A 27896-nucleotide genomic window follows, 5' to 3' on the forward strand; every position below is an offset into this window, starting at 1 on the left:
CGTTGGGTCACCCGGCAGGGACCAACGTACAGTAAGTATTGCGAGACGGATGAAGTTACCAGGTGGAACGTTCTTTACTTACGCTTCTCCCTTTCTTTCTGCCAGTTTTAATACTCCTTCAGTGTCTCCACGGTCATCCAGCAAACACCCGGCTTCATGATCGGCTCATTTTGGAACCTTTGTAGAGCGTGCCCATCAATGCCTGTAGATAAGGTAGGTGAAATGCTGTTCGGCTGAAGTTGTATGAGGGTATTACCGGGTTTTATCTATAAGTACGTGAGGAAAGGGTCGGTGATTTGGTTTCCGTTCAAGACGCTTCATTATGCGGGTATATAAGACACTGCTGCCTAGACTTGAGGTTTCGGAGGTTCTATAAGAGTCTATAAAGGCTAGTAGCTGGAATCCTGATATTAAATCAAAGAAGTGTTAAGTTGAAACTCAAATTTATACAGCATATTGATGTTTGCACTTTAGACGAGTGAATGAAGTCAAAAGACGACTTTGGGTCAGTGTCTTAGACATCTTTTCTTTTGAAAACTTCACCATATAACAACCAAATGTGAGGAGTGCTGCTCACATTTACTTAGTGTTTTAAATCGCAACTTGGAAAAAATCCTCAAGGAAAACCTCTCGTACCAGAGGTTAAATAGAATGTCCTAATTGTACGTACTTTTCCAACTTTCAAGAGCTTCAATCCGGTCTGATTGCGGTCTGAAGTTCGCTCATTTGCTATTAATATAACTTCCGAGACTTCATTGCACCCTCGTGGATAAACTTTAAAATGTTTGATAAGCTCTAGAGAACTATAAATAACTATAAGCTGGTGCAGGTCATTGGCGAATAGACGGTGAACCGTCCATCAATCAATGTCTAGGATGGTTTCCTTATGTCATCGATCAGTTTCCTCCGTTTCCTTACGGTTTGTGGTGGGAAGAAAGAAAACCCGGCTGTCTCTTCTTCAGTTCTGGATTGTTTTTTTTTTCGTATTGAACCCTCTGTAGTTTCGTTTTAGCCCGTGAGTCATTCCCGACGACACGAAGAGTGATCACTCTCCAGGAACGGGAATGTCTGCAGTCTAGGCTCGGTCGGTCTAGAAAGTTTTCCCAGCAGCCCTTTTCCGGGTTGGTTTGTACACAATTATTGATCGTGTTCTGCCGCCCTACAAACTGAGTGTTTCTATCCAGGGCTGGTGGGTGGAATGGAACTGAAGATCTCCTGGAAAAAAGGTTGACTGAAAATAAATCGTATACATAGCCGTTTGTCTTCCATGAAAGTCACCGCCGGTATATCGGTATGCGACGCGATGTTGATTGAAGATGAAGGGAACGATGATTATTCATGCACACGGTGGATGCCTCAACAGCGGCTAGACAAGTATGCCTTCGTTCGATAGTCCGGGCGTGTCCTTGTGGTGACATTTACGGGCCTATTCTGTAGCCTTTGCATGGTGAATGAGATTGTGCGAATTGGACATTACCTTCCGAAGGGTGTGGGCGAATTGTGCTGATGGTACTTTTCCAAGGTACCAGATTGTGAACACATCCTTCGCGACACATGTTGAATTTCGTCGGCTATACCCGTGCATAAAGAGCTTTTCTCTCTTTGTGTGTGTGTGGTTTTTATGTTTCTAGTTTTCCAATGACGTAAGCCATTGGGTCTGGCCACGGGCGGGAAATGTGGGCGTGAAGCTTGTCGCGGACGAGTGGCCTATGCTCGTTTCGGTGGTATCCTTTTTTCCCGTGCTATGTGCTATTATCGATTCGGTAAGCGCTGGGTCTGGTTACAGCCAGCACAGGCCAGGACTCGATTTCTCGGTTTCACCACAGACCGCTCAATAAAGCAATTACGCTCACACAAACATCTGTTAAGGAGGAAACATAAATTCCAACGATATCCTTCCTGGTGGAAGTGTGCTCGGCAAGGTGCGCGATGGAAAGTGAAGAGAGCTCACGAAAGCACGCTGAATGAGGGTGAAAAGCTGGAACACATAGAGCCGAAAAAAAATAGGAACGAAGAAACACACTCGCACACCGTTTCATGAAATAGTTGCATGCATTTCAAAAGTCATCCACCGCCCCGGGTTCCGGTTTGACTGCAGCACCGTTCGGTCGTGGGTTGCAATTCGTCGCTCTGGCCTCCATTGAGTAATACGCGCGGTTCGCGCTGCAGCCGGCGTTCGTTTTGCCGACGAAAATATCCGCATTGAGCAGGGAAAATGCAGGCACGACTATCGTGTGCCGTGCCCGGTGTTTTATGTGGATGATGTTTACCGAGGGAGGGCAGGCCACGGGGTGGGTTAGCCACGAAGGCTCATATGGTTCGTTCGCCGGTTTCTTACAGGTGCATACGCAAAGCGAACAGAAAATGAGGCTAACGGTCTGTTAGCATGCTGGCATGTTGGCGTGGAAAATGGTGGATTACGAAACGTTCGAACGCTCGGCACATTCTGCTGCTGACGCCAGAACTCTCTTCCGCTGTGTGGAGCAACTGGGTCCTTGTCGGGAGTCAATTTTGTAGTGTAAAAGGATGCGAGTAGAATTTCTACGATAGGCACCGCTTTATGTGCTTAGGTTAATTATATTTGCAGTTTCAGTTATGCTCACAGCCCCATAGACTGGTTGGTTTTTAATTGTTAAATTGATTTTCTGTTTGATTTCAACAGAGCAAATCTTTGGCTGAATTTTTTGGGCGATTTATGCAACATGGATTGATTAAAATTTGATTTCATTCTCATGATGCTATCATCTTATGAGAGCCTAGAGACTTTAATTGATAAATTTCTGGAATAGCACAATTATTAAACTAGAGATCGCTTTAACTTCATCATAATCTACCTGACATCTGAGGTTTATATGACATGACTAGGCCGGATATCCAGTGCTTACATAGATATTCGTTCGATGAACTTCACGTATCAGACTTGACCAACTTCTAACTCGTAGTAGATCCTCCTTATCCTTCTCAAACCGAAAATTACGTATTCAAACTGTTCGGAAATTGCATGGATCAAGCTTAATATAAACATGATATCTTCATTCCTGGGCAAACGATATTAAATGAAACTCAGTTTAGAGACTCTCAATTTCCTTACAGTTATTTGATGAATAGTTGAAATTGTTGGATGTAGTTTGGACAATATCCTTATGGAATTGGAACTAATTCAAAGGGATTTCTGTCCATTTTTACGTTCAACGTTTTTATGAATTTCATTTTATTTTAAATAATCATCAGCAGAGAGTAAAGCTTCTGTTAGTTTGCATACATTTCTCATTTACACTGAAATTAACCCATCTGGTGTCGTTAACAACTTCAAACCTTTAAGCCTAGGGTTGTTGGTTTAATGAACTTGCACAACAAAACTAATTTTCCGGTCAGCGTTTGTGGCCGTCCTTGAGAAACTTTAGCAATTGCAGCGATCGAGCAAGATTTCCACCAGGAACAACTTTTCCCTGAATTGCCGTGCATGTTTGAAGCGTCCTCCCCCCCCCACCCCAGAAGAAGATGGAGGTGTTTACGTCAGAAATCCCAATTTATGTTCATTGTTATGACCCAATTAGCGAACGTTGTTTATGATGAGGACGATTAATTTCTTGTATCCTTTTTGGGCTATGGAACGTCGATGAGTGAAGCTGGTCGAATCTTTAACTATTCTCTTGATCTCCTATCTTGTTTCTTTTCCACAGCTCCATTCGGAATATAGAAGTACGTATCGATGGCACGAATATACCGGGGGACCCGATGTCGTAAGAAAACCACCTGTGCCAAATCAATTCGGTAATTATGAAACGTCGCGCATTATTCACCCACAATACAAACACACACACATCGTTAGTCTACTCACACCAGTTTCTTCGATTCTTCGTTGACGTTTTTATTCTCGATTTTTATTTTCTTTTCAACTAAACAAAAAGACCCGTCACGGAATAGATGATTTCATTTTCTTGCAGCTTTCCGTTTTGAAACAAAAATAAACAATTCAAGTAGCAGATTAGAAAGCATAATAGACCTCAAATTGAACACAACCACGCTTTCATACGTAACAAGTACACATCTAGCGGGGGCAACGCGCACACACACACATAAAAGCCATGGGAAACAGCGTACAATTTGGAGCAAAACTTTTCTCTTTATCTTTACCGCTCTATCTAACCATTTCTTAGCCTACTTGTTTTGGTTTTCTATGCCACACAACAGCAAGAAGAATATAAAAAATGACAGGACATAGACGCCATTGGGACGTATCAAAAGCCAACAACAACAATAATAACACACACACACAGACACACACAGGCCCATTCGTTCACGAGCAGACACACACTCTAAGGGCCGGTTTGCGCACGTACGAGCCACCGGGGTCGGAAAAGTTTAATGGGAAAGTTTGAGCGAAAGATAATTTTATGCGTAGCCGCAGAGCACCGGTTCGTCATCGTTGCCGATAATGGATGCTCCTGAGGAATATCTTTACCCGGCAGTGCAACTAGCTTTTTTATGTTGAAGTTTTATAATCACTAGTTAAGGCCCGGTAGAACCTACCGGATGCCCGCAAACTCTGGGATACATTTCAACTCTAGCATACAACCTAAAGGATCTATGCAAACTTTAGGGTGCAAATGTTACCTTGTGGTACTGTTGGCTGGCCGAATGTACAATTTTCGGTTGAAACGATTTTCTCGTAGTATAGATCATTCTTTAGGATGAATATCAGATGGAGATCAGCACACATTTCTTACCGTGTTGATCGGGTTTTTTGTGATCTCGGGCGACTTAGGATTGCAGTTGAAAGTAATGAAGAGATTCGTTTTCCCCAAGGTCCACGAATCCTTGTGCATTGTGCTCGTTTGTACCGGTTAATTTACAACAAAGGATGGATGTGAAGTAACACCGTATTCCCGTGGATTGAATAGTTCGACAACGGGTTATGCTGTTGCTGATTTGTAGCGTTGTTGCTGCCTATATTCCCATGTACACTCTGCAATTCCCCAAATGTTGACCTTAATGGGGCCAGACGTTGAACGGATGCTGGTCAGCAGCCTCATCCCATAACTCCAGAAGGAACACTTTTGCACGAAGCTGTTAAGAATTGTTGTCTTACTTGTAACAAAATTGCAGCTCGTTCTTGGCTCCCATTCTCTCCCATGTATTCTATACATCTGTGAGTGGTGACTATCACGATCTACTCCATCTGTGATATAGTTGTTCAACTTTTCCAGGTTGTGAATCTGTTCAAGGAACAGATTGATAGGGTAATGAGCTGAGCAAAGATGATCCAATCCAATGTCGTTAGCGGAACGGTATGCACGATCCCTTCAGTTAACGTTCCCTGTACTGTTCCTGGGTGAGGCCAATAGTCGAAAGGGCCAGCCTGATTTGAGCCCCTGGCTTTAGCACTGATATGGTCAGAATTGAAAAAGTTAAGAGACGGTTCACATGGATTTTAGTAGCATGAATGTACCAATACCTGAATACAATGTACGCTGCCAATTGTCACATCGTGAGGAGCATAAATCTTGCTACCCTGAAGCAGGTGTCTTATCTATCGCCAATCTTCGATTATGAGAGCAATAAGAAATTTCAATGCCATGTCCAATGTGTTCGATTACAATATATCCTTACAAATTCTCTGTAATCGTCTCATTAATGTGAACCCGTTAAAATCCATTCTTCCTATTGCTTGTCGTTTATTTAATCCCTCTTTTCTGTTACATTACCGTGTCGTGATTGTTTATAAGTTAGGTTAAGGTTAGTTTTAGCTATAAGAAACTCTTGGCTTAGTCCTGATGGCGAACAATTTACCCTGAATTAATCTAAATCTGAACCTAAATTGCTCGGCTAGACGCTACCCAACCCATAGGCTGTAAGTTACAATGCACCTTTTCGCGTCAGCTTATCCTCGAAGACCCAATCGCAAGGTATCGCAAGGATTCGCGTCAATTGCTCGTTGACATATTTCTACGCCATCAGTAAGCACACCGATGCATTTTGTCTTTCCAGCAAGAGACCTGCTACCTTCATCAACATCGATCTCTCTGGATTTGATAATCAAAAACCACACCGTCTTGGCAATGGTGTAATCAGAGGGAACGGGATCGAATGGTGGTCCAGCAGAACACGTCTACTTTTGCCACGCCAAGCTAACCACTTGATCGCACAGTTGCAGTTGCGCTGTGAGCTTAACCGTTGTAATTCCGTGTGTGTTTGGTCCGTATGGTTGTTTTCGTTCAAAAAGGCGTACTGTGCCGCTACCATGCTTAGCAATGAGCGTCCAAATCCCCTCGAACCGTGGTCTCCGTTTGTCCGATTATGTAGCGACAACAGATGCTGATGGTAACCAACAACACACAACTCGATTTCGGCAGAGTGCGGTGTTGATTTAAGCTCTTCTTGCATTGTTCTGAGATGTGTACGGCATAAGACAAAATTATTACTTTTTATGTAATTTTATAGGTCTACATAAAAAACGATTTAAAAAATTCAAATACACACACAGGTACAATCCAAACAGTCTATGAAAGCCTTTTTTACATGACCAAACATCTCATATCATGTCCTTTTCTGTGGGGTTGATTAATGTTTTTTTCCTGTCGAATAAGACAATACCCACGCACGTAGCAAGAAGGGAACATAAATAAGAATGTTCTGCAGAATAAAATTAAGAAAGGCGTAAGATGAAACGTTGTTTCAAAATGGTCCTGTTGCAATTGATGAAGTAAATTTGATGAGCGTGCTATCGGAGGCATACTTACGCTTTACATAGAACTGATCTCCCAAAACGATAGAAGTGAGTGGATTGGACCTCTCCAACTATTAGCGATACATTCTGTACGTTTAGTGTAGTTTTTCAGAAATGGATACTCGATCTGGATCTCCTGTGGTAGATTGTTCCTCCTCCTGGCGCATAAAAGAAGACACTCAAGCGCAAATGTCGTAGGAAGTGAGGGGCTTTTCTGAGAGTTGGTTTCATTTTTGTTATCCAATAAAATAGCGCAAATATTGTAGTGAGCTTTCTCACATGTATACGCGCTTTTGCTATGGTAGCTTTTTCCTCCTTTAGGCGAATAAAAAATGAACACACTCACGTGCACAGGCACGCGCACCCCAGGAAAGTGTTGCGGGGTCGTAGGGATCGTTTGATACTGTCTTTTCTGTGTGTAGATTTCTGTTTTGTAATTGTAATCCATTAAAATAGCGCAATGTTTTGCCCGCATGTGTTTGCTTTGTGTCCTGGCGATAAAAAGAAGATTCAAATACGCACAAACACATGTGACCTATCGGAAGGATTTGCTCAGGGTGAGATTGTGTAATAAACCATTTAAATAATGCAAATAATAAAGTAAGTTGCACTATTGTTTGACAAAACATTGCATTGATTGGAAATCATCTGACTGCGCGCATAGTTTAGCACAAAGGTAGCGATGCGAGAGCGAACGGGAACGCAAGCACGCGGCTTCGCCAGAGAGAGAACAAAAAGTGAGAGCGATCTGTTCGGATCACGCTTTGCGCTTATCGCTTCGCTCGCTCGCACGCTCATGCAGTGGTGGTATCCATGCATAGAGAGACGGTCGGGTGAAGCACCACTGTTCGTGTATGTGCTAAGTTTCTCTCGCCGCTCTCTCGCGGTACGATCACGCTATGCGCTCATCGCTTCGCTCGCTTCGCTCGCCTGACCTGACGCGGCAAGCGTTACAACGAACGAAATTTTATATATAGATGCAAAATCGTGCGCTTGAGTGCTTAACAATGTGCTGTCAAACATGTTGCTTGGGAGAGTATGCGAAAAGCTCAAATGTTTATTGGGAAACTGTACCCGTGAACACAATTTTCTGGACAATGATTCAACCCAAATCCTTCCATCGCAGTGTGCTGACTTTCGTCTTTCAGTCCTCTTTATATTCGGAAGCGGACAATCGATCGATCTTGGTCCGAGTTGGGGACATTTCCACCGCATGCTTGTAACTGCCGTGTTTCGTGTGCCGATGGTTGTGATTTTAGCTCGTGCGACGGAATGTCCTGGCGGTCATTTCAACATGCGCGTTGCATGTTTCGATGCCCCGGATTTGCTGTGTCCACACCCTCCAGTGCCGGCTTTCTGTGGGTTGTGATTCCGATTTCGAATTACTACCTATGCGAGTCGTTTTTTTTTTTTTTGAGGATGCTTGTTTCCTGGTGCACGATTTCCTTGGACGATTTCCAGCACCATGTCACGAAATGGTGTCGGTTGTATTGCAAAACCACCACATTCACGCGTGACATGTCGGTGAACAAATAATTAAAACTGTTTTCCAATTACTACGCATGGCGATTGTTTGGTGCAGCTTGGCACTCTATTGATTAATTTGTTAGTTTATTCAACTTTTGTTGGCTAAACTCCACCAAAGCTTCGGTTAATTACCCTGTTGGACGAGTAAAAGAAACTTGTTCGAACGAAGCGAGTTAAACACGATACTTTTCAATTTGTTGGAAGGATAATAACCCTGCAAGGTCACCTTGACGATTCTCCGATTTCTTAAAAGAAACCTCCAATGAGCTTTTCTGTGCTTTCTCATTCCTGTTTATGAGTGTGTGTGTGTGTCTGCTTGTGAATTACAGTGATAATGTGTGTGAATGCGTTTAACTAATTGAGTGATAATAAATCGCGGACGTTAGCTCAAGAATCACTCCAGCGCTATAAAATTGTGCTCCCTCCCAGGCAGAACCAGCGCAAATAATTGATTGAAATGAGTCCGGCACACGATAGAGGAAGCTTTCCTGCGCCCACCTGCGCCGACGGTGTAAGACGCTAGAGCGTTAAACCTTCCATTGAAAGGCGTTGGCATGGAATCGAAATGTCCAGAAAAGGTTTTTGATTCCAGCACGGCTCATTATCCTGATTAAGTCGCGCAATGTAAACGTTCACGTTTACGGTTCGGTTTGGGCAGGATACAGTTTGGCGCGTTTGTGCCGCTCATTAGCTACAGCCCTCAACAACAACAAGCAGCAGCAGCAGCAGTAAGGCTGACATTCTATATATCCGAACAAACGACAAGACCCCCCCAGCCCAAATGCCATTGAAACAGTAGAACCGTTTACGTTCCTTCATCTCTTACACCTTGTGTATCTATTTTTCAAGCAGCCAGCTCGAAGGCGGATCACTTTTTCTCGAAATCAACGGAGGATGAAAAGTTTATCGAAGGTGATTCCGCTTCCGCCTGCCGGGTCTACCGGTATCCCGGTATACTCTCCCGTAATTCTGGCCACACTCAACCACACACAGACAACACACAACCCACACTCACACAAAAACACGTACACATGGTCAAACCGATTCTAGGGCCGATTCGGGTGGCTTTACGCTACCCAATGTTGCGTATACCTTTTTGGTGCCAACGGGGTTTTCTGTTTGCTGCTGATGATATTGCTCGTTATCTTAGTTGTTGTTGTTTTGTGTTTGCTTATGTTTCGTTCCTTTCGTTGCCCTAGCTTGCGCAGTTTGGGGATTTTGAAGTCCAAAAAATCTGGTCCACTAAATTATCGCGCGCGCCTGCACACACACACAGAAAGCTCACGCAAAGCTCCACATGCCACCATTGTTAGCTTCACATGTGCTCTGTTTTTTCTTTTCCCCTCGGGGGAAAGTCCGGGGAAGATTTGACCGAAAATGGTTGAGGTTTTTTTGCAGCAAATGAGAGTGTCCGGTGGTACGGTCTGGAGTGCATAATTCCGAAACAGTGCCGGGGTGATTGGCTGGCGGCCAATCGAATGCTTTTCAACGCGGGTTTGCAAATGAGAGCATTTTATAATTGTCACTAAGCTAAAGGGGGGGAGAGAGAGAGAGAGTGTGTGTGTGTAAAACACAAAGCAGAAGAGTTTGAAGTGGATGAAGCGAGGATTAAAGCGAAAAGGGATTGTGCTACAGAAGCTAAACGTATTGATGCTGATGTCAGCTTGGATTTGGATTTTTAACTGTTTTTTTTAGAAACATGTTTGTGCACTGACCTCAATTCTAAGCAATTGTCTCTTTTTTGCCCATTCGTTCGTTCGTTCGTTCGACCATAAAATAAACCTTTGCCAGCGCTTGCAAAACAGTTTTTATCACCGGGCTTGGAATTTCATCAATTATGCGGTGGTTGTTCCGATTAAAATTAATGGCGTTCCGGGGCACTGCTGGAATCGATCGAACCTTCTACCGGGATGCCGGTCCCCGGTGCTTGTTATTGCGGGCACATGTGTGCACGGCGCAATACTTTCGCTTTCGTTGTGTGCGTGTTCCGTGTGCCACTGCTCGGCCGAATACAAAACTGGCCGTCAATTGATCATAAAACATGCATGCGTAATTGTTTCGATTTTTTTTCATCCTACTTCTGCTCGGTTGGCCCAATGGTGGCGAGTGTGTTTTGCGAGGTACTACGCCGGAGTTTCCGGTTTCCGGATTGCGTGTACGGATAGCATTCCGAGGTCCATTTCAAACGCCCGTAACCGATTGCTTTCGCGATGCGAAATTTGTTGACGTAACATCGTTTGGCGGTGAAAGAAAAGTGAACAATAATGGTGGAAAATGTGTGCCTTTTCGCTTTTGTTGCACCACCGTGAAGTGCGCTCACTTCGTGAGTTAATTGAATGTTAACCTCGTACGCTTGTACCACAACGAGATTTCACAAAATCGGAACGCAGTTCCTGCAGCTCCAGCTGGGGGGGAAAAAGCAATTTTTTCCGCCATATCACAGGGCGATTAGATTCGATGCCGCTACAGGTTTAGCGGGATGCTTACAGCATCAGCTTTGACTCTTCTCTCTCACGAGCTGCCAATCCTGGCTTGATGGAAGGGTATGACCTTCAGTTCGTTTGGGAAGGTTCCCTTGAGCGCCGAATGATGTAACTTGGGGAGACGAAACCATCAGATTGGCTGGTCCCTTGTATGTACCAACCAAAGCACAAACCGAATGATCGATTCAATCGATCGTTGAGATGATGTTCAACCGTTTTTCTCCTTTTCTTTTGAGCAAAAAATATCCAAACCTTTTCGAGGCATCCAGCCAGCATTCTTGACGTCAGGTCGTCACATTAGTATTTTTTTTGTATTATGTCCAGCTACGCCATTCGGAAATACTCGTTAGGAATTTAATATTCGTTCTCGCGTGTGATGAATTGACTTTCCTACCGAGAGCGATGATGAAATCGTCACCGTTGGTTATATGTTTACCGAGCATCTTCGTAGCTGGAGTCGTCGCCGAATGGTGACAAACGAACGAAAGACGATATTTGCCCTTCAGGCTTTTGTAGTCTCGTGCGAGCATTGATCTGGCTTTCGGCGAAGCGTAAGTACATGTGAAGCAGGGCGATGTGGTGTGTTGCGCGAAATTTGGACAGCGTGTGCGTTGTTTGGTTGTACAAACATGGTTCGAAAACATAATCCGCCTATAGTTTGCGCCATTCGGAGTAAAGCATCCTTTTAATGCATGGCAAACAGCGCAGAACAATCGTGTGGCCTTCAGCATCTCATGCTCCATTGTTTCATCGCATACACAATGACACACAAAAACAGACAGACAAACACGCACATACAAATCATAACTCACAGCATGACGCGGTGGCTGTGAAGGTATGGACGGCCGCAGAGCATTACGATAGCGAGAGCTTTCCACTCGGGCTGGCTATAAACATCCCATGTGGAAAGATAAGTTGGAAATTTCCGAAATCCGGTTTCGATTTAGCAATGAGCTCATTGGGTCCGCCACACTGCTCCTCGTAATGCTTTTCGGGCCGGAACATGTTTTTGCCGCTTTGCATCGTAGCTTTTGCTGGGTGTAGTGATTAGCAGATCGTTCTCTAGCCGACTCGCGTAGCTTGCAAAAAGGGCCTTGAAAAATGTGTCCCATCAAAAGCACATTCGGCGTCACTCCGCTTCTCACACGCTGCCACTGTCTCGCGCCACGTTGTCACGCTGTGTGCGACGCTAGTGTCATCATAAATTATTTCATATTTGACATTGACTGTAAGGGACAGGGTCTCGCACCCTGGTGTGTAAGGTGCTGGTGCTTTGCATTGTTCCGGTTGAATGGTTTGTGATGGATCAAAATTGAATTAGACTGCCGAAGACGGAAGCACTATCCGAACAAGTGGAACGAGCTTTGCGGCCAGCACTTTACCAGCTCCAGCTTCGGTGACATACGCGAGTGAGGCAGGCAGTGAGCAGATTTGTGATCGTGATTGGAGCAGAAGTTTATAAGTAGAGCAGCATTGAACGATGGAGCTTTGAGCCTTTGGGGGTGGAATCCATGTTCCGGATCAAGTGGGGTGGGTGGGACATTTTATTGTACTGCTAGCGATAAATACTGTACATATATATTAGCTAACATTTTATTTGCATGTGCAATCGTTGTCGTGCCGGTAGGTGATTCGGTACCGTAGTTGAACATTTACAACACATATTGTATGTTAACGGATGATATGCGTTCAGCAATGATTGTTTCGCTCCCTAGCTACCTAGCCATATGTTGTGTTACAACAATAGATTGAACTCAAAGTCACAGTTTTACGAGTACCTTTGTTTTAACCGGACGCTGTTTTCTGTCTCTTTTTCGCCCCACTTGCATTTCTTGTGTCTCTTTCCTTTTGAAAACATTCACAACCGTAGCCTCGATCAACGAACCGCCCTTGCCGAGAAGGAAAAAGTGCCCCGAGCTAGCGTATCGGACGAACGAGTTTTTGGCCGCACGGGGTAAATCCGAAGCCATCGGGCACGATCGTACCGATGCTGGAGCAACGACTCACACTAGAGCAAGGGTAAGTAGAACGGTAGTGCGGAAAGGATGCAGGGTTTTCCCCTTCCGAATGTGTCATGCCACCAATGGTGGTTAGGAATACCTTTTTTTTGTCGTGTATTCGCTTTCCTTTCTCCTCTTTCGTTATGTTTTTCGCTTTTGATTCATTGTTTGATTTTAAAAAGAAAAACGATGCGACGATGCACTAGACGATGTTCAAAAATGAGTTATGTTGGTGTTTTCCATTGTGTTTGAGTTACATGCAGAAATAAAACTCGATGTTGCTTTTTCAGTGTTTCATTATAGCTACCCAGATATGTTTAAATGCTATACAAAAACACAACACTGTACCAAGACACGTGTAGTTCCATTTCGCTGTTAGGGCCTTCTACAGCAAAATGCAAATGGAAGGTGCCAAATCTTGCCAATATAGAATGGCTCGATAAAGTCGAAGTTTTGTTTTTTGTGACTAACACAACGTCTTTCAACCTAATTTTCAATCAGAACAGCATTTGAAAGCTTTCGTTTTTGAAGAACAATGTAGAATGCAAGGTGTAGTCTAATTTTAAAAACGACCAGGCGTCTCCATGTAAATTTAGCTTTAACCACGTTTAAGCAAAAATGTAAATTAAACTAATGCATACATCTCGTAGCAAAATTTAGTTTGAATGATGCGATTTATAATTATTTCCTTTAACACGCAACATATCGAAGATTTTCAACGACGATTTAGACACAATCCCACAAACGACCAGGCGACTCCATGTATTGAAAGTTTTGCTTTTAATTTCGTTTAATACACTTTTGAATTAAGCTGCATATGCGAAATTTAAGTAGCAGTACAATGAATATTTTTATTTCCATTCAATCGGATGTAAACTTTTTTTGTATCAAATCAAATCCATTAAATCGGTATAAAAATTAAAACACAAATCCTACAAATGACCAGGCGTCTCCATGTATAGAAGTTTTGCTTTTAATTTCGTTTTAAAACATTTGAATTAGGCTGCAAATGCTAGTATGCTGTACTGCTGTGCTGTAATGAACATGTTTATTTCCAATAAATTGGATATAATTTTTGTTATCAAATAAATCAACATTAAACAGGATATAAAAAATTTGAACACAAATGACCAGGCGTCTCCATGTAGTAGTGGCAATGCTTTGAATGCCTTTTAAAACTCTTATCTGTAAGTCGAAATGCAACCCCAAAATGCACCCAATGCACCAACAGTAATAAGAAAATAACCCATTCTCCCTTGGAGTGCCTGAACAGCAACAAATCAACAACAAGCAAACAAATCGGATCGCTATGTATGGTGCTTTGCACAAGCTTTAGCAGCACATTGACCTCTCACGAAGAAGACAAGCACATGACAAGCACGGGCACCAATTTATCTACCTGCTACTTTCTGCTTTTATCTACTGAATGTAACAAATGCGCCAGCGGTAGCGTTAATTATCGATTGTTTTATTGTTTTTCCTTCCCGTGTTTTGGCTTTTGCTATCTATTATTTAAGGAAAATGTGTTTCTTTTGTTCTGTTTTCTCGCGTGTGCATTATGTGTGTGTGACCGACGTATCTAGTGAACTGGCGAGCCTTTCAGTAGTAGTGAATAGCTGCCACAGTGCCACACCGCGTATAGATTAGTGCTTACTAGCATTATGCGCTAGAGCTAGAGCGTGTGCCATAGGAAGACAATCGTATAGAAGCGAGTGTGTGTGTGTGTTTGCAGTAGTGCAGTAGTGGCTAAGTCGACCTGTTGAAAGATTTTAATTAAAATGAATACGTTACGTTAACTGATTGCGATTGGATTTGTGCTTGGAAACTCCGTAAGCACTAGGCATCACCGTACGAGGAGCAACACTCTTAAGCCAACACGTTTCCATATGCAGGGTTTACACGATTCGCCTCCCCCACATGTACTGCACGTGACTTTAGACACAGTGGCAGGGAAATGCAAAATGTACTGTTCATTGTTAATGATATAGTGAGTCCCTCTATGGAATTACAAAATAAAAAATCAAATGAATCTCATTTCATGTAATGCATGTATGGTAAAACATTGGTATAGTTGTCCGATCCTCAACGTGCATAGCTTAGTTCGAATTCGTTCTAGCTGGACTGTTAAACCGAGCGTCCCTATTTAATCAGAATTTTGTTAGTGTTGTTGCTTTCTCTGAACAGTACGTTTGATTTCAGCTTTCCGCAGTATGATAATTTGCCCATATCCTTTCTTCCCAAAATCGTCTCTATGATGCGAGATCGAATGAAGTATTTCGAACACTCAACAATATTTACGCTAAACTGCAACAGCTTCTCCATGCAACAGTAAAGTGGACCAGCCTCGTACCCGAGCGGCACCAGAAGTCCAAGCGTTTTAGAAGTATTAATTATCACGCAGTAACTTTCTCGGTAACCCATGCTTACAATGCTATTCATTAATATTTTCATACGCAACTGCCATTGCAATGGGCTCGATATTTAAAGCGATGCTCCAGTTTGAGCGTAATCAATGTGGAATTGCTTTCGAGATCTCGAAGCTTCAATCCTGAGCTATAAATCGCCCACTCAAAACACCACCTCCAATTGACAGCTGAAGAAGAGCAAGGGAACCATGTTTCTTCCGTTTCTTTTGACGCAAAAATTAATTTCTTCGAGATAAATCTGAAGAACAGTTTTCAAATCTGTGCGTAGAACAATCCAGCAACAAAGAAAAAACCAACGATCCTACCCCTACGTCTCCTACCTGTATCTGAACAATTGCCCAAGCCCAAGAAACAATGTATTCATTTTAATTACAGTCTGAAGAGCGTGGAACACCGTCGCGCCGCAGTAAATCGGAAGGACCGCCGGCTGGTGTCGCCAACGGAAGGCTTCCAACCGGGACCGGATATGCGAACGGAACCATCGAGCCGCCGCCGGTTTCGAACGCGGGCAGGGCACTGGAACAGGTAACGTTGGTAACGCTTTTCTTCGTGCGTGTGTGCGCTTTTGTTGGACGATACGTTGTCCCCATTACCCTGTTTTTCCTTGTTTTTGGGTTTTCCCTTCGTATACTTTTGCTGCCGAGTGTTATTTTGTTACTTCTTTAAAAATGAACGCGCGCGTGTGTGCCTTCTGTGTGCTTTTATTGCTCTATGAATGCGCGAGTCTGCTTGCGAGTGTGTGCGTGCGTGTGTATGCGTGTGTGTGTGTTTTGTTTCTTATCACAGCTCTAATGACTGAACCTGCTGCCAAGGGTTTGAAGTTAGAAGAGTAGAAACGATGTGTAGATACGTAATGTGTCACTCACTTTCATCACTTCATTAGGCTTAGGGACCACCCATCCTAGTAACCTGGTTTTTTCGTTTGTGTAACATTTTTTATTTCTGTGTGTTGTGTTGTGTGTGTTTCTCCAAGCACTTGATGCAACGAGAGCATGAAGCACATGTACATATGCTGCAATTTTATCACTTCACCAGACTCATTCACACTGAAGCTAAACAGAACAACTCATGAAAAGGCCTGATTCGCCGTCATCTTAAGATGTTTAGGACATAACCTGACATACCTTTCACTGTGCATACGTAGCGCATGTAGAGCCGCCTGTCACAAGCACGAGCAAGATGTCCAGAGAATACTAACATTCGTCATCGTTACTTTCTTTCTCTTGGTTACCTTTTCTTTTATACGTTCATGTGTTTCGGTTTATTTCCGTACGGTGCTCTGACCGTGAAACCGTGGTTTGCTTTTCCACTATCGTTCTCTCTTTCTTTTCCTCGTATCGTTTTCCTGTTTCTGTTTAACGTTTTAAACCCTGATTCTTGTACCAAGCGTATACTTACTATGCCGCACCGGACGGTGTACTGCCGGACCGGATTGCGCGATTGCATAACCACTGTACTAACGTAAGTTTTTCTTCCTCTTCCACCCCCTTCAACCCATTTTCCCACCCTCTTTCCACCCTCCTTTGTCCATCTTTCCCACCGATGTCCTTCTCGTTTCAGGCGGGTGAGTCTTCTACTAGTGGACTATTCAAAAAAACCATTACCAAACTGAGCACGGAGTACCGGCTCCAGTTCGTGTGGCCACACGTGCGGCGTGCGATCAAGGGCGGCCCCGGGGCTGGTGCGCACGGCGCTGGCGACGGTGACGGTGCGGACACTATCGATGCACCCCCGCGCAAGTCCCTCTCCATGGGTGCACTGAAGGCGGCCCAGATCGGAGCCGCCGCCGGTGGCGGCACCATCGCTTCCGTACACAAAAAACGAACGACTAACGAGCGAGAAGGTGCGATCGCGTGGGCGCGCGCTTTTTAAACCATTCCGAATCCCTTTTTAAAACCACATCGTTCTCTTCCGTTTTGTTTTTTTTTTTATGTCGCTCTTACTTTTTCGTGCTTTCTCAGTCGTGTTTTGGCTCACTAGCCCGCTAGTTCGCTGTTTGCTTCCCCCCCAACCTCGCCCTTCTCCATGCCCCCTCTCTCTTGCTCTATCTCTCGCTCTCTTTCCAGTGGTACGGATGAGTCTGTTTCTTGTCCCCATTTCTTTGGTGTTTCCATGTTTACTATCTTGCTAACGTATTTCAAACATGTTTTGAATCCTTTGAGTGTAGATCCACTTGATTCGGCTTCTTTTCCGTAGATTCTCTGTAGTGGTTCTTCAAAAAATTTTACGATTTTTCTTCTGAATCGTTTCGAGCATGGTTGAGTATGTTTTTTTCAACTGTATCCTTGATGGCGCTACTACATCTGCAATACTAATTAAATCCCGTGTCGTATTACACACTTCAATTGCCCGCTGCTTTGATGTATAATTTGGTCACTATCTTTTTAAACGGTTTTTTCTTTCCTTCTTTGCTTCGTTTTACAAAGCCGAGACTCGCTAGAATTCTAATAATTCCCTTTGCTTAATCTCTTCAAAATTATATTAATTCGGAATATCCTTTAAATGGCGGAATTTATGTACCAAAGCTGAGATAAGTCTGAAGACCCTGAAAAGACCCTCAGCAAATTCGCTTTTATTAAATTGGTGAATGAAAATTGTGTTTAATCTTCTTATAAAATTGATATCAGTCATTTTCCTACTTTAATATGAAAGATCAGCGAAGGATGAGCGCTGCTATTTGTTGTCTTTAAGTCGAAGCATTCAGATCGGTAGTTTCTGTCAAGCTTGGTTAAATGTTGGTTCTTTCTGAAGTTTAAAGAATTATGGTTTGTTGTCTAATAATAGAATACTATAAGGAAATGTAGGCAGCACCCTATATTGTTATTGTCTCCCGGTGAGCCAAGCAAAATTGTGTCTTAATTTATTAATTATTTGTAGCATTACTAGTAACATTTATTATAATTTACGAATTCAATTCCATTCGTACCGAACCCCGTTGGCCGCTCGTATCTTCTCAATCGTTTGTTTATTTTGAACAAGATTTCGAATAATATCAACATACATCATACATCCTTTTCCTAATGCAACATAATCCATCCCTGCCGGTACATATCTGTAATGAATCGTTCATGAAGCAGTTGTTAAACTTTTCTATAATTTTGTTTAAGACATCTAGCATTTCTGAACTGCCTTTGTAATTCGTACAATAAATTAAAGTAAGGAAAACAACATCTACGTTTGTATACAAGATATGTACAACACCTCCTTCCTTATCTCGCTCATCAATCCTTGTACAATACCTTTGCCCTGTCCCTGTCCTTTGGAGATCCCATCGTAAGCACCATCATTCCAACATCTTCGTTCCATTTATCCCATGCTAAGCCCCCCGAATATGATGTTCCGAATGGAATGGTGGTGTGCTGCGAACGTACCACATAACCGATATTTATCGCCAAAACCCAAGCAAAAGGATAACCGTTCCCACCGAGTAATGATGTTCTGTTATCTTTTTCTCTCTTTCTCTCTTCTTTCTTTATTTGTACTCTTACCTCTCTTACCCCCAATTTAACATCTCCCCTGTCCCTTGTCTTACCGTATGCATCTGAATGAATTTCCATTTCATGCAAACGTGGGTAATAATAATCCAGCCACGGCCACGGAGCTCGAACCACTGGTCAACGATTGCGAGACGTCGATGGAAAAGTCGCAGCAGCCGAATGAAAAGTAATATGAAAAGTGGGAAAGTCGAATGCGCTGGGCATTGATTGACTTTCTTATTTCCGCTGGTTCACTGTCGCATAGCAACGGCAGCTTGAGACGGTACTAATCGGTATGTTTTCCTTCTGCATTCCATAATGTCACTTCTGGGCTGTAATTAGACGCGGCGAGATGGCTCGCGTTGTGGAGCAGAAAATAAAGGCACTGCGCGTGGAGAAGGAAAAGTTCGGTTTCGAGCCGGAGGCAAACGATGCGTCCCGGGCACAGGCAAGCTCCGGTATCGACAATGCCTGGTACAAGGAGGTCTTGGAGCTGCGGAAGAAAGCGGGCGAGTACCGGGTATGTATTGATGCATTGCTCGTCAGTCTTGTTCTCATTTACGTCCTCCCGGGGGCTCATTGCTTTTTTTTTTGCAGAACCGGGGCTGGGGAGTGGAGATGAATCCCGATCTCTTCAACAAGCAGGTTGAGCTGTGGGACCAAGTATCCCGTCGCAGTTCGCTGAGTGCACTCTCGTTGGCATCAAGCGTTCGGTACGTTGCTCGCAAATGGATGCGGATTATGCAGCACGGCAATGCATTCGTTCCCATTAACTCCATTGTAGGCCAATTACGAAAGAAGAGAAGGAGAAGGAGAACAACAAGAAGAGCTCTCCAACGAAACCGTTTACTCGGGGAGCCCGGGTACCGGGTGGTGCTCGACCGGTTGAGATCAGCAAGCCGGGACTGCCAGATGGGTTGAACTTCTCCGCTGCCGCCCGTAGCCGCAAGGACGCCATTCGTCATCATCTGGAGCGCACGACCGGTCCGGATGTCGAGGAGGGTGCACTTTTGCCTTCGCCGACACGCGAGAAGCTTATGCCAGCAATACCACGCTCGAAGGCTGACAGTCCGCAGCGTGGCAGCCCTCAGAAGACGGCACTGTCACGCCACGGTAGCCCGCAGAAGGGAAGCCCACAAAAGATCAGCCCGAAGAAAATGTCCAGCAAGGGTAAGTAATTCTCGGGAGGTTTTTGTATTGTCATCTGGAGGATTATCGGATTGGGTTGCCTTCCTGATCGAAATAATGAATATTTTATCCGAGTACATCCAAGAATAGTCTGTAACTTTCAGTTCCTTCCTATCAATAATTCCCTTCGTATCAATAGCACCAGTGCTTCAACTTTCTTTTCCTTTCCTTATCTTATCACACAAAACACCTACTAATGCTGTTCCTCGTCATCTTTGTAGGACGGTCGCAATCCGTAGGACCCGCAGTCGCCACCGACGGTAGCGCACCTGTGGTTGCCGGTGGCTCACCGAAGCGTCAGATCCGTTCGGGCAGTACGGTCGCTGCCTCGACCGCTTCGTCGGCGGCCAAAACGCACAAGAAAACGCCGACCTCGGCAACGGCGCCGACCATCGCGCAAAACCAGCAGCAGCAGGCGGCCCAGCAACCGGAACGAAGACCACGGCCGAGTGAGTACCGGTAGCGGAAGTTCGTCAGCGAACGGACGACCGAATGTATGCTAGGTTTTGCGTTAGTCTCTTCAGTTTACGTTTACTTCTGCTAGCTACGTTCCTTCCGTTTTGCAAATCGTTCAGTCAGATTTTGGTACTAGCAAGCCCCCCCCCCCTACTCCCTTTAGGTTTTGTGAAAACCCCTCTTTAACACTCCCTACCCCCCTTTTGCTGTTCTCCGTTGGATTTCTTGTACCTGTTTGACCTATCTTTCTGTGCCATGTTTCATATTCGTATTGTTTCGTGCTAGAAACGACATCAGTAATTGATTCGATGGATTCTTAATTGTGCAGGTGGTGGTTTGCGTACTCAAATGAATTACGATGCTATCTTTAACTTAACATAAATCGAAAAGTTTCATGTACGTTTCACCATCGCTGGCCGGATAGCATTATGATTACTTCTCAAGTTTGAGTACGCTAAAATTACTATACATAGAAGTTGAATGAAACATTTCTGCTGTTTTATAACGTGTATTTAGTTGACAGTATCTAGTACCCGGAAAGAGAACATAGACTATTTAGAATAGATAAAAAAATAAATGGAGATTAGAAAAATTGGCTTTAAAATCACTTAAATACAACCCTCCATGTATACCATGAGAAGCATGTATAGAACACCCTCCCACAGCAAATTACGAGCTGCAGTGCGAGGATATATTTCGAATTCTTTTTCAAATTCATACCCACTTCAGCAGTGGAGTTTCTTTTGCCACTTTTTCTAACACTTACAGCGAGAATTGGTAAACTGGTGTGGAAAATGGAAAATTTACCATCGAATCCTCAGTACCTGTACAACCCTTACAGTTACTACTTAGTGGCATTAGAAAGGATCCAGGTGAAAGCTTTCAATTAGCGCTAGAACAGAAAAAAGTATACCTAACAATGTAGATGATACTGAATCGTTTCTGTTTTCGGTGGTTTTAGTGTGTTTATGTGTGTAAAGTAGTGGAACAACTGAAAATAGTTTTTTTTACATAGAATAGTGAACACAAAATGTTAGTTGAACGAATGGACGGAATAACGTGAAACAACAAGTTGCGATACCTGGCTGAAGTTACCTGGTATTTGCAGCAGTTCAACAGCAACATTCTTCCTAGTAAATGTACAAGCTACTAGGCGTCTCCATCGTTCGGGCGAGAGCGATCATGTATAAATCATAAATTACATTTTTCTTGTTGCGAGGGGTTTCCGGATGATTCATGGCAAGCTGCAGCCATGACGGATTGTATTATACTTACTTTCGTTTTGCACAGACAGGTCGGTCGGTTAGCTTTTCTACTCTTTGGTCATATCAACTCCTCCCACAATCATCAACTCCCTTTTGCCTCGTCTCCCTCACCGTTCGTTCCTCAACCTTTTGTTAGCCGGCTTAAGCCACACTGCCGGACCGGATGCGGTTCGATTAACGGTTCGTTTGACAAGGCCAACAAATACACTCACAACAAAAAGGGGGCCCGCCCCAACGGCTCCGCACGATTTATTGATGGATGCAAAACGTGTACGGCGTACGGTACGACAGCCATGCTCATTAATCTTTCGATATTCATTCTTTTCTTTCTCTTCCACACAAACACACCCACCATGGTTCCCGGTTGATGCGCATCGTCTGTGCGCTCGTACACTCACACACCACCCATCAATGACTGTTTCTTCTGTTTTGTTCTATCCGTGTGGAACTAACGCCCATTCTCATCCCGTTTTTCGACCCATTTTCCGGTCATTTTCGGTTTTGTCACCTTCGCCCTCACTGACGGTCACTTTCACTCACTGCTCTTTCTCTCTCTCTCTCTCTCTCTCTCTTTCTATCCGAAACTATCTCTCTCTCTGTTTTTCTCTTCTTTGATATCCCCCAGCATCCCTTTCCACCACCACCAATCACTCCCGCTCGAAGAGCAGCACCCTGCCCACGAGCCGCCTCCATCCTCCGCATTCCGGTAATCTCACCAACCTCACCAACAACAATCATCTTCCCAATGCATCACCATCATCATCCGCCGCCGCAATGGCCGCGTCCATGATCGCGTCCACCACCAACACCGGCACCCCATCCACCGCCGCCACCGCCCGCGCCAAGCTAACGCTCGCGACCGGTACCAAGCGGCAACCGCAGGGGGGCCGGTCGGTCAAACCGCCCACCAGTCTGGCCAGCGACTCCTCTGCCCCTTCGTCGGCGTCCAGCACACTGAGGAAGAAGCAGAGGATGGTGCCCGAGGGCGGTGTCGGTGGTGCCGGCGGTCGGGGCAGTACCAGCGCCAGATCGGTTGAATCGGACAAAAAATTACCCATCGGAAGTAAGTAACCCTCGCCAACCCACGGGAGGGGGAAAAGGTCGTGCCATTCAACCATTATTTTGTCATTTTTTGTCACGTACCTCTATTCGCTCATTCTCTCTGTCTCTCTCTCTCTTTCTCTCACTCTCTCTAACTGCCTTCCCGTTAGAAAGTCGCTCTATCTCTATTCCAAAGTTATACGCTCCTTTACAATTACATTGATTCTGTAATCAATCGAAACTCATTACGAAAAACAAATTCATAAAACGGGCGTCTGACGACCGCTTTCCATCCACCCAAAACTGTTGATTTCTTTTTTATTAACTTAACCACACATACCAACGCGATCGAGTCCCATTTTGTGTGCGCCTGTGTGGGTGCAGATTTTTTTTTAAATATTAAAATACGATCTCGGTGCGCGACATCCCCTCATCGCGTGAGCTGTATCGTTGCTTAGCAACGTGACGATAGCTGTACGGCTCACGCCTCACCTACATGTGTGTGAATGCGTATTAGTGTTTGTGTGCGTGTGTTTATGTGCCATTAGCGTATTAGCGTGTGTGTGTGTTCTATCGTTGCTGTAAATATCTTTCTCGATATGCCACTAGATCAGTATGCAGTATGATTTGTACACCACCTGTCTCTACTGATTTTGTAGCTAATCCGTAGTCGCTATCTCTGGAAGGATGTGTTTCATCTTCTTCTTTATCTAATGCTCTTTCTTTCTCTCTTTCGATCCTCTCCCTAGATGTGATTATATGTGTGTACTTTCATTCTTTCATTCTCAGTAGGCAACAGATGTTTAGTTTAGTGTGGTTGCAACTCACCATTACTTCTTCTGTTCTTTCGTTTACGGTTTTGCTTAGAGAACGACAGATGCTCTTTTTTTTGGTTCGTACTTTCCCAACCCCCCGTTAGTGTTGTTCCCTGTGCGTGTATGTGTGATAGTGTGAAGTGCTTTTTTTTGTTAATTTTCCTCTGTTTTGTACTTATTTGTTCTCTTCTTCGTTTCGGTTCCTGTGCCGTCTTACGTTAATGATCACTACGTCTTGCGTTTGGTATCCTATTTTCAGTTAGAGATTGTGATATTGTGCGTGTAGATGTAGTACGTACCGTGTCGCAGTGAGCGTTACTAATGTTTTTCTGGACGTTTGTCACTTCCGTGTTTTCTTCTTCCGCAACCAACCCGTTGCACCATGCACACACACACCCACCCACACGCGCACATTTGCGTACCTGCAGGCGTTGAGGATGCGGACAAGGAAAGTGTCCCAACAGTGGGCCCAACCGTGGCCCCGCCCCCGGAAATACTGGAGCAGATAATCAAGTCACCTCCAGAACCGACGCGTGTTAAGTCGCCGGAGCAAATCATTATGCGCTCGCCAGACCCTGTCAACTGGACGGTGCCCTTGGACACCGGGAAAACATTCACTGTGACGCAGAATGTGCGAGAGGGTAAGAGATCAACTGTTGTGGAGTTTTTTTTCGATGTTGGAATGTTTGAAGGACATGTCGCTTTCTTTCGTCTTGCAGGTGATCCAATGATTCGTCCGCACAGTGAAATTAAGGCATCCACTCCAGTAGAACAACCGCCGCCACCTCCCCAGTCGGCACCACCAGAGCTTTCTGAACAATCGAAAATGCCTAGTAAGAAATTGAATAGCGTATGCATAAAAAAACCTGTTGTGAGATATGTTTAGACCCGAAGTTCCCTACCTCTAAGATTAAAGTCTAAGTGATCTCTTTGTTCTATCTGGAGTTTAAAACCATAGGCCAAACGATCGAGAACTTACTAGACAAAAAGAAAATTTATATGAACACCAACAGGCTACCTCACACAATTTAAGGTTCTGATTCTTTTTGGAAAAAAATCTTTTTGAATGATCAAGTATAACAATTTTCCAAGTATCTTTAACTTTGCTAATGGCCCTTAATCGTGAATGTCACAACTATTTAGGGCAAGGGCTTCGAAAGGAATATCTCATCCAATAATCCAACAAGGACAATCTTTAGATAACTAAGGCCACGAAAAAGCTAATCAAAATGCATATTGGTCCATTAGTTTAATGAATTCTTTACTAAAGAGCCCTATTAAGTGTTTTAATACCATTGTCTGATGTTCGTTACAGATACTAAGCTAGAACCAAGCTCGATTAAGGAATCGGAAGATGAAGACGATGATTTACCACGGTCGAAATCATCCGTTGCTTCGTCGGTGAATCCCACGTCGATAGCGATTTCGGAGCCGATGACCGTTTCGCAACCACCACCACCACCATCATCGTCCCAACTACCCTCTCAACCATCGGCGGCACCACCGACTGTCGGTGACACCAAAACTAACGATCCGGCAGTATCGGGTGTTGCCGCAGCTGCGGCACCGGAACCGGTTCGCTATGATAAACCCGTGGCCGGCTCGACGCTACGCTGTCTGGACGATCCGGCATTCGAGTCGGACATCAACTCACCGCTAGCGAACCGGAACGTAGCTACGGAGGTGCTCGACAAGGCGCGCGATCGTTTCGATCGCTTCTGGGGCAACCCGAACGAAAAGCCGGAAGAATCTTAAGCACCACCAGGAGACGGACATTAATTTTCCTTCTGCTCGTACCTAGCGGGGCCACGTTAGCATCGAGCAGATGGTGTTTGGGGCGTTGATTTGCTGTTGCCGTTAATGTGATTGTTTGTGGAAGTGCAGTGGCACAGTGATCCACACCCAGTACTCCCGTAAGCCCAGCATTAGGAGGGGGCAGCATCTAGTAGGATGAATGTGAACGGAATGAGCATCGAAAACCACTCAAGATAAAGTAGTAGTCGCGTGGCAGATAGCAGGCGCTTAGGACACAGCAACAACAACAAATTAAAAAATAAACAGTGACAGGGTAGTCAGGTAACACTAGTAAAACAAATCACTTATCAAAAACTCTCAGCGTTCTCGTGGACTGTTTCTGTGTGTTTTCTGTGCTTTTTCGAACCAGTGCCGAAGGGTTTCCCTGGCGCTGGTGTTTAGGTATTAGTGCGCGCGAACCTGCAGGGCAGCATAGTAGTATTGTTATTTAATGTATAGGGTATAGTGAGGCGTGAACCGATCCGTAAAGGGTAGTCCGATTTCGGACGTTCATTACTTAGGTTATTTCATATCCGGGGGGGGTTGCTTGGTTTTGCTTCATCACTCCCAGGATCTCCCCACATTCCATTCGAATCTCATTCTTCAAATCGCACATCCACATAGGCTAGCTTCCGTATCTTACAAAACCAGCACACCAAGCAGCATGTCACCCATAGACACACCCACACTCTCTCAGGGAAGCCGTAAGAGTACGTTTAAGCAGCGTGTTCAGGAGGTTTCTCGATCGAAGGAAATAGACAGCTGAAGGAAATGGGGTGACAAGGGGCACGAATGTCGGGAATTTGCAAATGTAGCAGGTCTGACAACCTTCGTTTGCTGATGCCTGAGTTGGTAGACTGATCCGTACCGAGCAAGCATGTTATCGAACTGGCGGAAGTGATATATTACTTGGGGTTAGTGAATTCCATATGCTGGTTTAATAATATCAATCAGAAGCGAAAAAAGCAAGATGCAGCTCGCCAACGAGTTGTGTGCAGGTGGTGACGGATATGACGCGAGACAGCACAGCAACAATAATTGCCGCACGGGCTGTAACCCCATCCTCGGACGGTGCAATTTAATTGCACTCGAAGGGTAAACAGTGCGAACTGGTTGTAACGAGCGGGCTAAATAAACAAAGTTGCACCTTCGCGTGGGGGGATGTTATGCGCCACCTTCGTCCATGACGTTCCATATAAACGGGACGGGGAAAGGTACAAAGTAATGGTAGAAGAAAAAACTCAAAGCCACACCAGAAGCAAAACACCATTAGCTAGGGCGACGCCAGCGCACCGGCCCCTCAGTTGGCGGTGTCCGATCGAACAAATCATCATCCGTCTGCAGTTTACGCGGTTAGTGGAAGGCTCGATAGAGGCCTCTTTCGCACACACTTGGTTATATATTTGTGGGCATGCTTTGACGCGCTTTTTTGGGCCATATTTAGATTGTCGGCGCGTCTGACCGCCCCGAGGAATTGCGCTTGCTGTTTGGGCGTAGTGTTCTTGTAGGGCCCCTCCCCATTGTGTAGGCACCCAACGCAAGCTCGAAACCGAAAACAAACGTAAAGATTCTAAAGCAACAATGAAAGGAATCCATTCAAGCGTACAAGCGTACATTGCAACTACAGAAATAACGAGCCAGAATTTCCTAACCGGCGCACGCTCCCGTCGGGATGGCCCGTCCATAGTTTGGGTTTTTGTTTTTCGAATTGCAGCTACAAACATACACATCGCACCAGATCTAGCTAGGAGATAGAAATTGCAGCAAAATAAAAACAGTTTTGGATGACACATTTTTTGGGACTACATACTACATTCGCACCAGATTTGCCGTGCCGCTAGGAAGAAAAAAAACTTCTAAAAACATATATCAAGTCATAAACCGTGCCATCGTTTAGTTTGCAACCAAAAACACAGACATAGAAGACATTTGTGCGAGATGAATCCCTTTTGTGGGCGAGCATTGTTGAACACAGCGGGCAATAGATAAGTACATTTAGTAACAATCATTCAAAACCAAACGAAAACAAATCGAAAGCCTACACAGAACGAAGAAGCCAGTAGAAGATGATGATAAACTATGGGAAAACTTCACGTCCGGTTCGAAAACGAAACCTCTTCAAACCCCTGATGATAGTAACGATGGAAACAGGAAAGGAATGATACTATTTTTGCAGCTCCATTTAAGATTCACCAAACAACCCGTTCGCATAACTTCAGACTAGTTAAATTTCATACCGAAAACTCGTATCTAATGTAAGCATCAGGAGGTGGTGAACATACATAATTCACCCATTTAGAAAGCGGAAATAGAAACAAGCGAAATGAAATGGAAAAGGAACTTACTACAAACAATGGGGTCGATCATACCTTAAGCTGTATGAAGCTTGAATTGTTTGACAGGACCGGTACAAAATTCCATCCAGCTACGGATAAAAAACGTCAAAGAATGCCATGAATAGCAGGCCTAGCCCTCTCGAAGTTGATGTGTCGATGAAGAAGAAGAAGAATTGAAGTTTGGTACATGTATTAGTAAACATTCTTCATGTTTTGTGTAGCTCAGCTACGTTTGCTGCTTTGTTGTTCATTAGCAGGAACAGCAGCAGACGTTAATCCATACTTTCCACATTTCAGCATTTGTTTGGTTCTGTTCGAAACTGTTCGAGACGACCACAACCGAGTGATACACGGAATCA

The 27896-nt window shown here is 44.4% G+C and overlaps 1 protein-coding gene across 1 annotated transcript; it reads left to right on the plus strand.

Annotated features, from left to right (window-relative positions):
- The first annotated feature begins 111 nt into the window (after positions 1-111).
- On the plus strand, positions 112-27709 carry LOC128309397 (serine/arginine repetitive matrix protein 1-like). The gene is made up of 15 exons (XM_053045771.1): positions 112-213; positions 3684-3774; positions 9107-9169; positions 12611-12759; positions 15542-15691; positions 16727-17009; positions 18754-18829; positions 18985-19162; positions 19240-19355; positions 19427-19812; positions 20052-20279; positions 22177-22614; positions 23836-24048; positions 24127-24240; positions 24723-27709. The coding sequence occupies exons 1-15, from the start codon at positions 157-159 to the stop codon at positions 25160-25162; spliced, it is 2982 nt and encodes a 993-aa protein (XP_052901731.1). The 5' UTR covers positions 112-156; the 3' UTR covers positions 25163-27709.
- Positions 27710-27896: the final 187 nt, after the last annotated feature.

This window comes from Anopheles moucheti, chromosome 2 (genome assembly GCF_943734755.1).
Source record: "Anopheles moucheti chromosome 2, idAnoMoucSN_F20_07, whole genome shotgun sequence".
NCBI lineage: Eukaryota > Metazoa > Arthropoda > Insecta > Diptera > Culicidae > Anopheles > Anopheles moucheti.